Source organism: Andrena cerasifolii, chromosome 8, assembly GCF_050908995.1.
Source record: "Andrena cerasifolii isolate SP2316 chromosome 8, iyAndCera1_principal, whole genome shotgun sequence".
In the NCBI taxonomy this organism is placed as follows: Eukaryota; Metazoa; Arthropoda; class Insecta; order Hymenoptera; family Andrenidae; genus Andrena; species Andrena cerasifolii.
The window spans coordinates 1,007,603-1,024,254 of NC_135125.1; the positions used below are offsets into that span (position 1 = coordinate 1,007,603).

At 39.1% G+C, this 16,652-nt stretch overlaps 2 protein-coding genes across 7 annotated transcripts in view; one reads left to right on the top strand and one right to left on the bottom strand.

Moving 5' to 3' along the window:
• Positions 1 to 16,652, top strand: part of LOC143372209 (uncharacterized) — a 568,382-nt gene that overhangs the window by 168,897 nt on the left and 382,833 nt on the right. The gene's annotated exons all lie outside the window — the stretch shown is intronic.
• On the bottom strand, positions 4,465 to 6,045 carry LOC143372299 (uncharacterized). The gene has a single exon (XM_076818331.1). The coding sequence runs from the start codon at positions 5,969 to 5,971 to the stop codon at positions 5,066 to 5,068; it is 906 nt and encodes a 301-aa protein (XP_076674446.1). The 5' UTR covers positions 5,972 to 6,045; the 3' UTR covers positions 4,465 to 5,065.

A 16,652-nucleotide genomic window follows, 5' to 3' on the forward strand; every position in this document is an offset into this window, starting at 1 on the left:
TACTGTATAATATCAAAAATAAAAATCGGTAAATGTAGTAGTATAATCACGAAGTGCGAAGCAGACAATAGATTACTTTTACATTCAGCTGAAATGCGCGAAAAAGGTGTATCTATAAATAATAAAGAATCGGAACACAATTTCTGTTCCTAGAGGATCGATTCCATAGGATCAATTTCCACTGAAAAATCGATCTAAAAACTTTCGATTAATCGATCTCAGATCGGCAACCCTAGTTCAAAGCCGAGAAAGTTGAGTGCGGAGCAGTCCCAGGCACACGCAGGAGGCACGCGTAGATGCAGACCCACGTACCCAGTAGAGTCGACCGCACTACAGGGTGTCCCACTAAGGAGTGGACAGCGCGATATCTCTTAAAGTATTGTCGATAAAAATATAAAAAAAATAGGGAATTGCATGGTTCGAGGGGGCCCATTTATTAGCGCGAACGAATTTTGTTTTCGATTATTATTTTAAAAGATACGATGGTTAAGTTCGGTTTTTCAAATGGAACTATTTTTTTTGAAGACCTGAGTTGATAGTGCGTTGCAAGACAAATTCAATAAGCTTTAATGTATACACTTTATTTCCACTGGTTTTTAAGATATTGCGCTTGCAAATTTGAATGGCAAAAACCGGGGGCGGTCTTACTGGCGCCACGGGTGGCACTGCCTGTTGAAATGGATACTTACCTGCCAAAGGTCTACGCCAGAAATGGCAGGCCCAAAGGCTGGACAATTCTTTTCCGTCAGAAATGCTACTTAGGTAGGTATCGTTACTTTTATTTCGCACTTGCTTCTACGCTCGGATGGCCGGTTCTTTTGGGAGGGATGCAAGTTGGATTGGTTAGGTTAGGAGGAGTGAAAGTTGCTACACTAAATTTCAACCATAGGGAGCAGATTATATCAGAACCAATCCAACTTGCATCCCTCCCAAAAGAACCGGCCATCCGAGCGTAGAAGCAAGTGCGAAATAAAAGTAACGATGCGCTTCTCGACACCGCAGATGTACCTACCTAAGTAGCATTTCTGACGGAAAAGAATTGTCCAGCCTTTGGGCCTGCCATTTCTGGCGTAGACCTTTGGCAGGTAAGTATCCATTTCAACAGGCAGTGCCACCCGTGGCGTCAGTAAGACCGCCCCCGGTTTTTGCCATTTCAAAGGGGTTTCTTGCAGTGAAAATCAGTAAATTTGCAAGCGCAATATCTTAAAAACCAGTGGAAATAAAGTGTATACATTAAAGCTTATTGAATTTGTCTTGGAACGCACTATGAACTCAGGTCTTCAAAAAAAATAGTTCCATTTGAAAAACCGAACTTGACCATCGTATCTTTTAAAATAATAATCGAAAACAAAATTCGTTCGCGTTAATAAATGGCCCCCCTCGAACCATGCAATTCCCTATTTTTTTTATATTTTTATCGACAATACTTTAAGAGATATCGCGCTGTCCACTCCTTAGTGGGACACCCTGTATATCAATTTCATGCTTTGAACCAGCGGGGTTGGTTTTATTGTGTGTGGGGGTTTGTATTTACACGTGCCTCAGGCGTGTGCGTGCGAGTGGTCGCTGCCCCGCTCACAGCTGACTAATTAATTTTTCATGTTATTTTCTTAATTATGGTCCGAATTATGTCGATTTTGGGACCAATTTCATCGGGAAAACGGAAAGGATCTGATTAGAAATGCCGAACTTCAGTTTCGTCACTGCTGGGTGCGCAACGTTGTATGGCTCCGCTGATTTCGAGCGGCGAAGACCACGAAACTCAGCGTGGTGTCTGTTTACTGGCGGCTTCGCTCGCGGGCGCGTAAAGCATGGTAACGAACCGATGTATGTGTTAAATTCGGCAATTCTAGTGTTAAGTGATTTTTTTTGCGAATATCTCATAACCCAAAGCCGAGCGGCAAAAAGTTTAGAGGGAAATGTTGTTCAGAATGATGACCTTGGCAACATATGTCAAGGTTATTGAAATCGGAGAATTCTCCCATAAAGTAAACATTTAACAAAAGAAAACTAGAACATTAAATTCTGAGGCCTGCAGAACTAATTGAATAAAAATTTAATTTTTGAACTTATGAAAGTAATGATACAGAAGCAACTAGACTATTTTCTATCACCACCATTGTATAGAGAGAACTCAGAAATGTTGAGAAAAATGCGGTTTATTTGAGATTCATAATAATTGAGGCAATACAATGGATGCGTAACGATTTCGGCGAATGTTGTCGAGATATGAGAGACTACTGCTCTGTATAACCGAGCACTCAGGTCGGTCACGAGAGCGAGAGTGGGTTAATGTTTCGTTAATGTTTCAAAACTTCAAAAAATTTATTTATAGTTTGTACGCAATGAGAAGTAGGAAAATATGACGTTTTGAAACATTAACGGTACGCTTCTCGATACCGCAGATGTACCTACCTAGCATTCGTGACGGAAAAAAATTGTCCAGCTTTTGGGCCTGCCATTCCTGGCGTAGACTTTTGGCAGGTAGGTATCTGTTTGAACAGGCAATGCTCCATGCGTGCCACCTGTGGCGCGAATAGGACCACCCCCGGAGCTTGCTATTCTAGCGGGTTTTCTTCCAGTGAAAATCAGTAAATTTGCAAACGCAATATCTCGAAAACCAGTGGAAATAAGGTGTATACATTCTAGGTTATTGAATTTGTCTTGGAACCCACTATCAAGTGAACTAGAAAAAAAATAGTTCCATTTAAAAAACCGAACTTGAACATCGTATGTTTTAAAATAATAATCGAAAAAAAATTGTCTCGGCTAATAAATTTGCCCCCTCAAACCTTGCAATTCCATATATTTTTTTTCTCCAATACGTTAAGAGATATCCAGCTGTTCAGTCTTCCCGCGGTATATTGTTGCGAAGCGGAGTATCTAAGTGTTTCTATTTTGAGACGTAACGCGGTTGTAGTGAAAGAGGAACATATTTCCTTGATTCAGTTGTCGATTCAACAGACTGTTGGATCTGTGACACTCAATAGCCGCTTCTTACAGATTTTTGTGCGCTGAAAACGAATCCGCAAACCGTTTGTCGCCATCACTCTCTGTTTTCGAGAAATTCGGTTTTAAAAAGAAAATATAAATTTCAACTTGGACATCTTTTGAGTACGAACAGTAATAGTTATTCGGTTGCTTGTACCGCCAAATTATTCTATGAACTTATTATTAATAACTGTAAAGTTATTATTGAATTATAAACATTTGAATAACATTGTTCCGCCAAATTATTCTATGAACCCTCCCGAATACAACGATATAAGTTATGACTGCATTATGAACTTTTAAATATGTTTAAACAATGATCGAAGGGAAAAGAACACCCGAAATGCACCAATTTTTGCAGATATCTTTCTTTATATTTCAAAAACTAAAGGTCTAGGAGAAAATCGGACTACTCCACGCGATGCAGTAGACATTTTTCCCCTGGAAGCCATCAACAGAAGTGATAAGACACGTTTTGTTTTCAATACAGAAGCCAAGAGCGGCGGGCGTACCCACTGATGCTCAGCGACAGAATCGCTTAAGGGGTTATACAAGGGGAATAACATATATAAGGGGAAATATTAATTTAAAACAAAATGGCGGCTGTTTAAATTTTAAATCTTGATTTTTTTCGCGTGATTTTTGCACGAAAAATGTGGGTTGTTACTTTATTATAAACGTAAATATTTTTCAACAAAAAAATTACCAAATGTTCTTTAAATGTTGCTCTTTTAAGTGCAAAAAATGTTCTGTAAGAATATATGTTTCCGCTTTTTCAAAAAAAAATCACAAACATTCGCCTCTTTTCGGCCGCCTGACTAGGTATAACCCCTTAAGGGGGGATTGCTCCTTGCTGGGCCGAAAAATAGGTAATTAATTTGCTGTTTGGCAGGTTGTTTATTGCATCTTGAACTATTGTTCTGAATTTTTGTGTGACAGTGAAAAATAAACATGGCAGATACAGAGAGAGCGTTGAAAAATAATGGGGTGGCCCTGGCGTTAACGAAAAGTACTCTAAGAATTATCCGAAATTCTTAAACTATATGAATGTAGCTATGGCTGGTAGTAGATTTATTGCCGTATTTGTTTCCCGATTTTGAGGCAAAACCTTTCTCAGGCTCAGATCAGGGCGCTTCATCTCCTTCAAAAGGCTGCCATTTTAACATTTTTTCATTTTTCTTAATGCATATACTACCACCCATAGCCACATTCATATAGTTTAAGAATCTCTTTTCCGTTTTGTGTTTCGGATAACCCTTACAGTACTTTTCGTCAACGCTAGGACCACCCGATTGTTTTTCAACGCTCTCTCTCTGTATCTGCCATGTTTTTCTTTTCACTGTCACATAAAAATTCAAGACAATATTTCAAGATACAATAAAATAGCCTACCAAACCTCAAATTAATTTGTCGAACCGTTTTTGTACAAAAATTACCTATTTTTCGGCCCAACAAGGTGCAATCCCTCCTTAAGGGGGTATACCCGTTTGAACCCTCGGAAAATGTATACATTTTGTGGATTTTTTTACAAGTCAACGGTTTGATGCAGATTTCCCGTTTTTTAACTATGTTTACATAGTATTATGAACTACTTATAAAAAAAGTTTCAGTTAAAAAACTATTGTTTTTCGGAAGTTACGGATACATGTCCGAAAGTCTCTCGATTTTAGACGGCTAAACGGTGCCCCTAAAAACTCGCGCTACGTTCAACCAATTTACTTCAAATTTCGCATGCAGAATCATAATAAGATTCCACATCGTCCAACGAAGGCGATTTTGAAAATTTTGAAAAATAAAGAAATGGTGAGAGATCAAAGGTAAAGTTAAATTTTTCTAAGAGAAAAATCCACCTTTTTCCTTTATAAATAATAAACGGGGAATCGAAATAAAAAAAGCCTTCGTTGGACGATGCGGAATCTTATTATGATTCTGCATGCAAAATTGGAAGTGAATTGGTTGAACATAGCGCGAGTTTTTAGGGCCACCGTAATGAAAAATATAGTTTCGAGAAAAACGCGTTTGAAGTTTTGACTCTGATGCTTTGCTGATAAACTGTATTTTTCGTATCTCACACTTAATCAGCGATTCCAGGGGCATAAAGTAAGCCTTCAGCAGACGAAACAGCTTCTTCAGCAGCTATTCTTGACAATCGTTCAGCAGTTCTGGCTTCTTTAGTGGCTTCATGCGCTCGAATCGTACTCAAAGTAATGCGGTGATGATCCTCCGCCCAACACCCTTCGTAGGCTCCAGGGCCGATTTTAATGTTCATACTGTCCAATATATGTAAAAGACTTTTATGTCCATCATTAAAGATTGCAGCGCCGATAAAGGCCGCTATTTCAATTATTGTTGCACCACTGAAGATGGTTTTAGGAGCAATTTTCCAGAAGAGCGCGTTCAAGCTTTCATTACTATTCTGAGTAAAGCCGCCGAGACATCGTTCCAATAAATTATCACTGCTCAGTTCTTCATAAATAGGACGTATTGCTTCGGCAACTTCGCTCGTTAAAACAGGCTTATGTCTGTATTCGTGCAATTTGTTTTCAGCTTTCGCCTTTTGCCATGAACACCAGGAACCGTTTCCTGCAGGACAATTTTGATGTTGCGGCTTATTGTCCGTAGAAATTTTGTGGTAGAAAGTTGCCCAAATTCCTCTTTTCATGTGTCTAATGGAATGACAGCTATTCCTAATTGCCTTTCCATAATAAACTGTGAGTTCGTCTATTAACTTTGCTGTTAATTTTCCGTGTCCTTTTCCGCCAAGCCCTTTGGTTTTCTTTTTCAAATTGCGCAGCCTTGTTCCCATACGCTTCTGCACATGTCCAACGCATTCTTTCTTTTTTACAGGTTCACCATATGGGGAAGATGCTAATAGTCCTGCAAATGTTTTGCTATCCCCATCTCCGATGTAATTTAAATATTTTGTTTCGTGTAGTCCTTCGGATCTGTGAAACATCTCACTAATTTCGTCCATTTCCATTTTGCTCGCACTTCCTTCGTGATTTACAGAGCAGTTATGGGTTTCTTTCCACTCTTCATATTCCGCAGTATTAATCTTCTCTGTCATAGTTTCGCAGCCTTTGCAAAAACTTGATTTAATTATGACATCCAGAACTTTTCCTGAAAAATGTCCTATCAAAGCTGTAATGCCGTATAATGAGGAGAAACCTCTTTTTTGCCAGGTTCCATCCCCAGAAACAGTTAGGCCTGCAGGTTCTTCAACTTGGTTATATTTCGCAGTAAGACATTTTTCTTCCGTCGCCGCACAGAGGATTGAATTTCTACACACAGCTTCCGCGGCGCAATGAATGTTCTTTACTATCGCGTCGTATGTTGATTGAATGACAGGTTTAGGGAGATCCATTAGTCCACAAAACTTTCTAATCCCTGCTGCTCCAATTCCTAAGATCCGCATTACAAAAACTAATCTTTTATTTATTTCGTACGCGTGATTATCGGTAATCGGACAGGAATTTATAAATTTAGAAGGACACGAACTACACTTTATTTCCACTTTGAAACCAAGTCCACGGATATTTGATTCTGAAAATTCTACATTGCTGTCACAATGTTTGCACTTCACGTAATCACCAATTGCAGAAAACACAGGAATAAAATTCAACATTCTGTACCCAAATGAAGATTCCACGGTCACGTCTTGATATTCATCCATTTTTAATTTCTTAGCTGACGCACTTGTGTTCGTTTCCCCTTTCTCACAATCAGGATAACGTGATGGGTGCCTTTTTATAGGCTTACTGGCCCGTCGATGAGATTTTCGGCTACCTTTTCTGTCACATTTTGGAGCCGAATTCATGACTTCGTGTAGGTATATTTTTCGATTTGGAAACACTGAGAACCGATGCACACTGTTGCTTGCTATGCAAAGCATTGACTGCTATGCTCATATTTTTGACGTCTAAAGGTTCATGGCTAATACTCTTTTCTACCCACTGATTGTATAAATTTATTACTAACTCCACCCCTTCCCCTTGGGGGATTCCCGGACTATTTAGACCCAAAAATCACCCTGCACGGCATCCGCTGAAGGTTAAGTGCTATAAATGTAGAAAAACGGGCTGGTTTCTTAATGAGGGGTAATTAATAGTAGGTGTAAGTATCCGCGACGCGAACGGCCGAACCGCTGCGATCGGTCGAGCCGCCGTGCCGCCCCATGCTACTCATGCCGCCTCATTCAAATGCCTATAACTTCGTCAATTTTCCGAATTTTTACATCGGACTTGTTTTATAATATTTCTAAAACATCAATCTATGAAAATATGTAAAAAAAAAATAATCTGATTTTTGACACTTTCAAACGGTTATACCCCCTTAAGCGATTCTGTTGCTGAGCGACAGTGGGTACGCCCGCCGCTCTTGGCTTCTGTATTGAAAACAAAACGTGTCTTACCACTTCTGTTGATGGCTTTAGTTTTTGAAATATATATAAAGATATTTGCACAAATTGGTACATTTCGGGTGTCCTTTTCCCTTTGATCGTTGTTTAAACTAATTTAAATGTTTATAATTCAATAATAACTTTACAGTTATTAATAATAAGTTCATAGAATAATTTGGCGGTACAAGCAACCGAATAACTATTACTGTTCGTACTCAAAAGATGTCCAAGTTGAAATTTATATTTTTTTTCAAAATCAAATTTCTCGAAAACAGAAGGTGATGGTAACAAACGGTTTGCGGATTCGTTTTCAGCGCACAAAAATCTATAAGAAATGGCTATTGAATGTTACTTGAATCAATGAAATATGTTCCTGTTCCACTACAACCGCGGTACGTCCCAAAATACAAACATATAGATACTCCGTTTCGCAACAATATATAAAACACTATTTCACGTGTTTATGCGCTTCAATAATATTTTCTGTTGCTCAAGTGCGAAATATGCAAATTTTATGAAAATATACAGAAGTCTTCCCCAGACGCAATTTTTCCACACTAGGCTGTTTCGAGCTTCGAAAATTTGATTTTTTCGGCCCACGCTACCCCCTACAACACACTTTGTTGCAGGAGCGTTGCAGAACCGTTGCGCTGCAACATTTGAAACATTGCACGGAACGTCCCCGAAACGTTACAAGTAAATTGCTATGTCCGTCTCTGCGCAACTTTGCGGGAGATATTTCTGCAACATTGTTTCGGAATTTTACAGCAACGTTTCGGGGATTTTTCAGCAATGGTCACGCAACGTTTCGGGCAGTAGGGCCAAAAATAAAAATATCGGTAGTAGTATATACCGTATCTGTGAGGGACACGGCGACATGAATGTGTTCAGAATCCTAGTTGTATAACGTCCGTGTGTCTTTTATAAATAGAAAATTCTTTTACCTCAGTGAGATTCGAACCCATGACCTGTAGAGCACCGTAGACGAATACTTTACCGCTGCAGCTACAACCGTTGATTGCTTACGTATTCGAACTTACACTCCATAATATTCTTACACTCCGTAATATTCACTCCGCTTACGTATTCGAACTTACACACTACCGTGCAAAACTTTAAACTCAAATTATTAAAAAATGAAGGCTCGTCTTGACAAACCCCATTACATCTCCCTAATCATGGAGCCGAATATCTCAGAACAAATTCATTTCGACGCGTGATGCTATATTAAATTGATTCATATTCTGTTATGAAATATCCTGCGTAGTACAAGAAACGATTTTTTTTAGTTTTTAGTGCATTTTTAATAAAATCGTTTAACATAAAATTTTTTTATGTTTTTTATTTTCAAGTTTTTAGTGTTTGTGGATTTACATTGCGCAGCTCAGACAACTTTACAAATCTCTTTCATTGCCGTATTCAGTTTAACAGTTTGCTTAAACCTTGTAGTGATAATTAAGTAATTGTATTAATTATTTACATCACATATTTTCCTTCCATATATTGCCTGTGGAATATAAGACTGTTTTCCGTGTGTTCGCATTTCAGGAACGTTCCGCGTAATTCCATATTATGTGCGAAATTTCCAAGGAATGACGCTGAGGGCCGTTCCTGCGACATTCGCAAATAAAACGGAACTTAAATATTTCCACTCTCAATGCGGAACGTTTTTATTGAGTACAATAAATTAAATGGCAATAATAGGGACACTGGCAGTAATTGGGACTTATAATACATCTTTACAAATATCTTTTGTTGCTGTATATAGTTTATGAGTTGGTTTAAACCCTATAGTGTTAATTAAATAATTGTATTAATTACTTACATCTGATATTGTCCGTGTCCACATACAGGGTGTCCGCGCGTAGACTGAACAGCTGGATTTCTCCTAAAGTATTGGAGATAAATTTTTTTAAAAAATATGTAATTAAATGGTTCGATGGGGCTACTTTATTAGCCGAGACGATTTTTTTTCAATTATTATTTTAAAAGATACGATGGTCAAGTTCGGTCTTTCAAATGGAACTACTTTTTTTGAAGACCTGAGTTGATAGTGCGTTCCAAGACAAATTCAATAAGCTTTAATGTATACACTTTATTTCCACTGGTTTTTAAGATATTGCGCTTGCAAAATTACTAATTTTCACTGGAAGAAAACCCTCTGGAATAGCAAGCACCGGGGTCGGTGTTACTGGCGCCGCGGGTGGCACTGCCTGTTGAAATGGATACCTACCTGCCAAACGTCTCCGCCAGGGATGGCAGGCCCAAAGGCTGGACAATTCTTTTCCGTCAGAAATGCTACTTAGGTAGGTACATCTGGCGGTATCGAGAAGCGCACCGTTACTTTTATTTCGCACTTGCTTCTACGCTCGGATGGCCGGTTCTTTTGGGAGGGATGCAAGTTCGATTGGTTAGGTTAGGAGGTATGAAAGTTGCTAGACTAAATTTCAACCATAGGGAGCAGATTGTATCAGAAGCAATCAGATTTGCATCCCTCACAAAAGAACCGGCCATCCGAGCGTAGAAGCAAGTGCGAAATAAAAGTAACGGTGCGCTTCTCGATACAGTATTTCCTCGTTAGCGACTCGATTTTGTGTACACGATACCGACTCTTCGCTATCCCCACCATTTTTGTCTCACTCTTGCCCGGCGAAAGCTGGAGCGAGATGGAACGAGAGCGAGCGAGAAGAACTGAAAGCGAGCGAGGACGGTACGAGACCGACGACGCGTTGATGTTTTGTCTCGCTCCGTCTTTCGGACGCCTGACATTCTGTCCTTTGCGCTTGCGACCATCGCGCACGCTCGCCGCGCACGCAGTGTTCCATCTCGCTCCCCCCTCCGGCCAGAAAGAAGCGAGAAACGAACACTCGGAATTAGGGTTCTGTTCACGATACCGACTCAACGCCGGTCCCGACCAGCGAGTCGCTAACGAGACAATACTGTACCGCCAGATGTACCTACCTAAGTAGCATTTCTGACGGAAAAGAATTGTCCAGCCTTTGGGCCTGCCATCCTTGGCGGAGATTTTTGGCAGGTAGGTATCCATTTCAACAGGCAGTGCCACCCGCGGCGCCAGTAAGACCGTCCCCGGTCCTTGCTGTTTCAGAGGGTTTTCTTCCAGTGAAAATCAGTAATTTCGCAAGCGCTATATCTTAAACACCAGTGGAAATAAAGTGTATACATTAAAGCTTATTGAATTTTTCTTAGAACGCACTATCAACTCTTCTCTTCAAAAAAAAAAATAGTTCCATTTATAAAACCGAACTTGACCATCGTATCTTTTAAAACAATAATCGAAGAAAAAAATCGTCTGCGCTATTAAATTGGTCCTCCCGAACCATGCAATTCTATGTAAAAAAAATTTTATCTCCAATACTTTAGGAGATATCCAGCTGTTCAGTCTTCCCGCGGACACCCTTATGCTACGATTTGTTATGTTTACTTTTACAATTACAATTTATCTGAAACATTTCCAATTCTGTTACTTTCCTATGCTTCATAACCATATATACATGAATAATATTAAATTGTCTACGTTGCATTCTCCATCCAACTCCGAGTCAGAGTGAACCGGTGATATGGGGGTAAAGTCGTCGGTAAAAGTGCGTACTGGCGAGTTGTAGCCGCGTCGTAACTGATAACAGCTTCGGGCGTTACCGGCGGATAGAAATCAACGCTAGCCTGACTGACCCGATGTGGGTACAGGTGAATCGGAAGACGATCGAGTGACGGGCGGATTGACCCGCGACCTACCCGCCTGTTGCAGATCTCTGGTAGAGACCCTGCAGGTCACGCAACAAGTGCAATTTGACTTGAATAATCTTTTCACATAGTACAATAGAAGCGATCTCAGGTTAAACAATTCGAAATGTCACATTATATATATTATCCGCTGTAAGCGCCCCTTGGTCTCCGATTGTGAACTTTGCGTTATTACACTTTTTACGATCAGCAGTATCTGGGATCTAGGGGTCAAATATGATTTGTGTTGATTATAAATGTAAATTATTATAAGCGATTATAATACTCTTATGAACTATAAAGTGTGCTCAACAGACGAAAACGGAATAACGGAGAAGATGTAAGAAGAACGGGGGGGAGGGGGTAAACATTCACACTCCCCTCGCGCATACGGCGCCTTAAGTATGACTACGCTGCGGCGCGGGATATGAACATGGTGTCAAATGTGCCAAATCTCAGCAATCCCCCACTTTTGGCACACTTTACACACCTATACGTTATTATGCTATTCGAGCAGTCTCAATCTCATTGCATGCGGTGTGATTACATTGTATGGCAATTCTTTCGTAAATATATCAGCCACATTGTCACCAGATGAGACGTATCATAAATTTATTAATCCATCTTCGCATCTTTCTCTCGTTATGTGGTACGCGATGTCAATATGTCTTGAAGCTGACCTTTCCACTCTATTCAACGCGAAAGCAATTGCCGATTTATTATCACATCTAATGACATATGGTTTACAGTAATTTAGCATCTAGTCAGTTTCGCATCTCGTTAAACATCATATCCATACTCGTGACTGCTTTTACAGCATTCGCTAACGCTACATACTCGGCCTCCATTGTTGAGGTGGATATTGACTTCTGTTTGTTACTTTTCCATGAAACAGCATTTCTACCCAAAAATACCATCATACCACTGTAAGAGTGTCTATCATCGAAATCTGCCGCCCAATCTGCGTCACTAAAGATCTCTACTTCATTGTTGCCTGAGCAATACGTTAAAGTTTTATTTTTTGTTGTGCCTAAGTATTTTAGAACTCTTTTAACTTGCACCCAATACATTCTACCTGGATTTGAAACGAACTGCGATAACTTACAGGTGATATACATATACAGTCGCGTCGGTATTTAAGTTGACCCTAGAGTTTTCTACAAACCCTCAGCTTCGTTTGTTCACATCATGTATATATTCGGTCGTTGTGACCGATTGTTGCGGTTTTCATTTGTCCTTAGCATTGCGTCAGTTGACCATAAAGTGCCGAGGTGAAAAGATCTATTAAGCTGCCGTATATTTAAGTTTAAAGAATAGTTGATCAATTTCTGTTGGTCGGAAAGTAAGTTGTCGCTTAGAAACATTTGTCTTTTATGCAGAAAATTGCTTTTGTGATTAAATTGCAAAGATTTCTGGGATATTTAGGTATCGCTAAAATGTCTTTTAAATATATGTTTCTTATTCAAATTGTACTTTTACTTCAGTATGCCGAAGACTAGAGAATGCTCTGCTACGGAGCGAGTTGAAGTTTATAAGAGAAGAAAGCAGGGTAAATCATTGCAACAAATTGCCACGGAGTTTGGAATATCCAAGGAAGGTGTGCGCAAAATATGTGTTAAATTAAATAGAACAGGAAAAGCAGAGAATTCGATCAGGACTGAAAGGAAAAGGATGACAACTGCCCGTCAAGATCGGCAAATACTTAAGGAGGCGAAGAAAAACCCATTCATCTCTGCAAAGGGAATAAAAGAAACTCTGCAATTACCAATAGGTATTGCACAAATTAAATCTCGTCTTCACGAAGCGGAATTACGTGGGTGCATTTCCCGGAAAAACCCATTCATTTCAAAGGTGAATGCGGCGAAACTTTTGGAGCTCGCAAGACTGCATTATAAAAAGCCAATTTCATTTTGGAAAAAAATAATTTGGAGCGACGAATCCAAGTTTGAGTTAAAATCAAATAGAAAGCGAAAGTATGTGTGGAGAAAAGAGGGCCAAGCCTTCAAACCAAACTTAGTGACTCCTACCGTTAAACACGGCGGTGGCTCCATAATGGTTTGGGGCTGTTTTAATAATGAACAAGTGGGAAACTTAACTGTTATTGAGGGTGTAAGGTATGTCGATATACTGCGGGAAAATTTGTTACCCACAATCCAAAATTTGGGACGAAGTAAGAAATATATATTTCAACAGGACAACGACCCAAAGCATACATCTACAGTCGCAAAACAATTTTTGCAGAAACAAAAAATTCCTTTATTGTCCTGGCCACCTCAAAGTCCAGACTTAAACCCTATAGAACATTTATGCGAAGAATTATACCGTCTTATACCGCAAAATCAAAGATATACTAAGTCCCACTTAGCAACCGCATTACAACAAAAATGGCGTGAAATTGCACCTTCTGTATTAAAAAAAAATTGATTTGCAGCATGCAGAATCGATTGTTGGAGGTCATGAAAGCCAAAGGCTACCAAACCTCATACTAGTTACGTATTTAAATTAGACAAAATGTGCATACTTGTAAGTGACAACTTAATTTCCGACCCAAGTAAATTACATGTTTATTGTTTATATTATTATAGTGATACAAAATTAATTCATTTATGTTACTGTGTTTGTTAAGAACTAGGAAATATGTTTATAATAAAGAAAAACTTTAAACTTATCAGTAATAGAATTATTTCCCTTTTATGTATTGAAATTTACAACGTCAACTTAAATACCGACGCGACTGTAGTATATCCGGCCGTGTTGCCTGTGCAATGTACGTCAAAGACCCAACGAGTTGCCTATATGGTACGTTTTTTTTTCATTTGCTCCACTTCAAACTCATTCAATGGACTATCTAGTCTCGACAACTTTATACCTAATTCGACCGGTGTCTTTGTACCTTTACAATCATTCAAGTTGTACTCTTTTAACAGTTTTTCTATATATATTTCTTGGGATAATCTTATACTTTCCTTATTATAGTCTATTTTTATGCCTAATAAATATGATACTGCTCCTAAGTCTCTTGTCTCATACTTTGACATTATTAATTTCTTAACTAATTCTAATTTCTTAGTATTGCTAGTAAATATCACAATATCATCTACATATATGATTTGGATTACGTCGTTATCATATGTATATACACAGCTATTGCTTTTCAGTCTTTGGAATCCCTTCTCGGTTAAGAAAGCATTAACTGCATCATTCCAATTTCGGCCTGACTGTTTTAGTCCATAAATCGGCCTCTTTAATTTTGCTACTTTATCTTCCGATTGACCATACCTAGGAGGAAATTTCATGTAAATGTCTTCTGTTAACTCCCCGTATAGATACGCGCATTTGATGTCTAGATGGTGTACCTCCCAACCCCGAGATACTGACATGCTTAGTAACATTCTAATTGTGGATATATTTGCAACTGGTGCATATGAATTAAAATAATCTACGTCTTTCTTCTGACTATAACCCTGAGCGACTACCCTAGCCTTAAATTTGATTACCTTTCCGATTCCATCCGTTTTTACTTTGTACACCCACCTACTGCCAACGCATCGCGTACTTTCCGCCCTATCAACTATTTCCCATGTATCCCTGTGTTCTAAACTATTGAGTTCTTCCTCCACGGCAACGCGCCATTCGTTACATTGAGGCGATGCCATTGCCTGTTCAAACGTTGTAGGTTCTATTATTTCGGTCAAATTGATCTGAATATTCTTGGGTTTACCCGCTCGACCCCATGGGTTTCTTATTACATTTCCACGTTTTACGGTACGAACTACATTTCCCTCATTTGTCTCCCTTATATCATCGTCTGTCGGTTTCATATCATCGTCCGTTGTTTTTCTATCAATTACTTGCATGTCTTCTGTCTTTTCGATTACCGTAACATCCTGTGTTTCCTCTGTATCTGATTCGTCATCAGTCGGGACGCTATAAATTCTCTTATTACTAATATATTCATAACCACACACATTCTCTACAAACTCCACGTGTTTCGTTTGTATTATATCATCTATTACTGGGTCCCACACTCTGTAACCTCTCGTTTGACTCGAATATCCTACTAATACGCATTCTCTTGTTCTCGCGTCGAGCTTGTGCCTGCTGTGTTTCGCTACATGGGCATACGCTAAACATCCATACATTCTTAAATGTTTTATACTTGGTATATTACTAGTCCAAACCTTTTCCGGAACTTCATTTTCAACTGCTGAGTGCATTATTCTATTTTTAACATAACACGCTGTCAGCAACGCTTCGGCCCAAAATTTCTGAGTCAACTGCGCCGTCGCTAACATTGCACGCACCAAATCTAGTAATGTACGATTTACTCTTTCCGCCACGCCATTCATCTGCGGCGTATAAGTGTTTGTTCGTTCGTGCTTTATTCCTAGATCATCAAACAAATGTTTAAGTTCGTTATTACAAAATTCTAACCCGTTATCTATTCTTATTCTTTTTAGTTTCCTCTCTGTCTCTCGCTCTACTCTAGCAATATATTTCCCTATGTAACTTGCTACTTCGCTCTTGTTTTTCAAACAGTACACGGTGGTTTTTCTCGAATAATCGTCCGTGAGCGTGAGAAAATATTTTGAGCCTCCAATCGATTCTGTAGGCATGGGTCCACATAAATCCGAATGAACCAGTTCCAATACGTTTCTGGTTTGTTTATTTTATACTTGCTTGCACGGAGCTTTCGTGGATTTTCCGACGCTACATCCATTACAGTGAATGCTGTCAATGGTTACGTTCTCTAACCCTCTAACTAAGTTCTTTGCAGACAATTCTTTAATTTTCGATATACTTATATGACAAAACCTTTGGTGCCATTTTTCGCTTTCGGTTACATGTGTATTAATAATTGCATGTGTCTCTTTCTCTGAAATAATTGGTATATTATTGACACGTTCCGCTTTGATTACATATAAACCATCTTTACTAAGTGCCTCCCCCACTACCTTCTTAGTCACCTTATTCAAAATTATCGCCCTTCCATTATCAAATATTACCTTTTTATTCCTACCTTCCATCTGTGAAACTGATAGTAAATTCCTTCTAACATTCGGTACGTGATATACGTTTGGTAAAGTTATACTAAAAGGATCATTGTTTTCATAAATTTCGATATTTACATTACCCATTCCAATGGCCTTTAAGTTATTCTCTACATGACTGTCGGCGGAATAAATTGTTTCATTCTCTATCGTTCTATAATTTGTAAACCATTCTTTATGCTTGCATATGTGGTGAGTTGCACCGCTATCGATTAACCAAAAATCATCTAACTGCGCATTGTTTATTTCTAATAAATACGAGTCTTTGTTCTTACGTGCAGAACCTGTACTTGTTTCTTGATTTGTCTTTGACCTAGACTGAGGCGTTCTACAGTACCGTGATATGTGCCGCTGCTTGCCACATTTAAAGCACTTCCTGTTGTCGACTCTGGGCTCTGGTGTCTGGCGTAATAATTCTCTGCTTTGGTTGTAATTTTCTCTGCTTTGCTGACCTTGTCTTCCTTGGTTCT

Excerpts from the sequence above, each read along its gene's own strand:
- LOC143372299 (XM_076818331.1), bottom strand. The coding sequence starts at position 5,971 with ATGGAAATGGACGAAATTAGTGAGATGTTTCACAGATCCGAAGGACTA.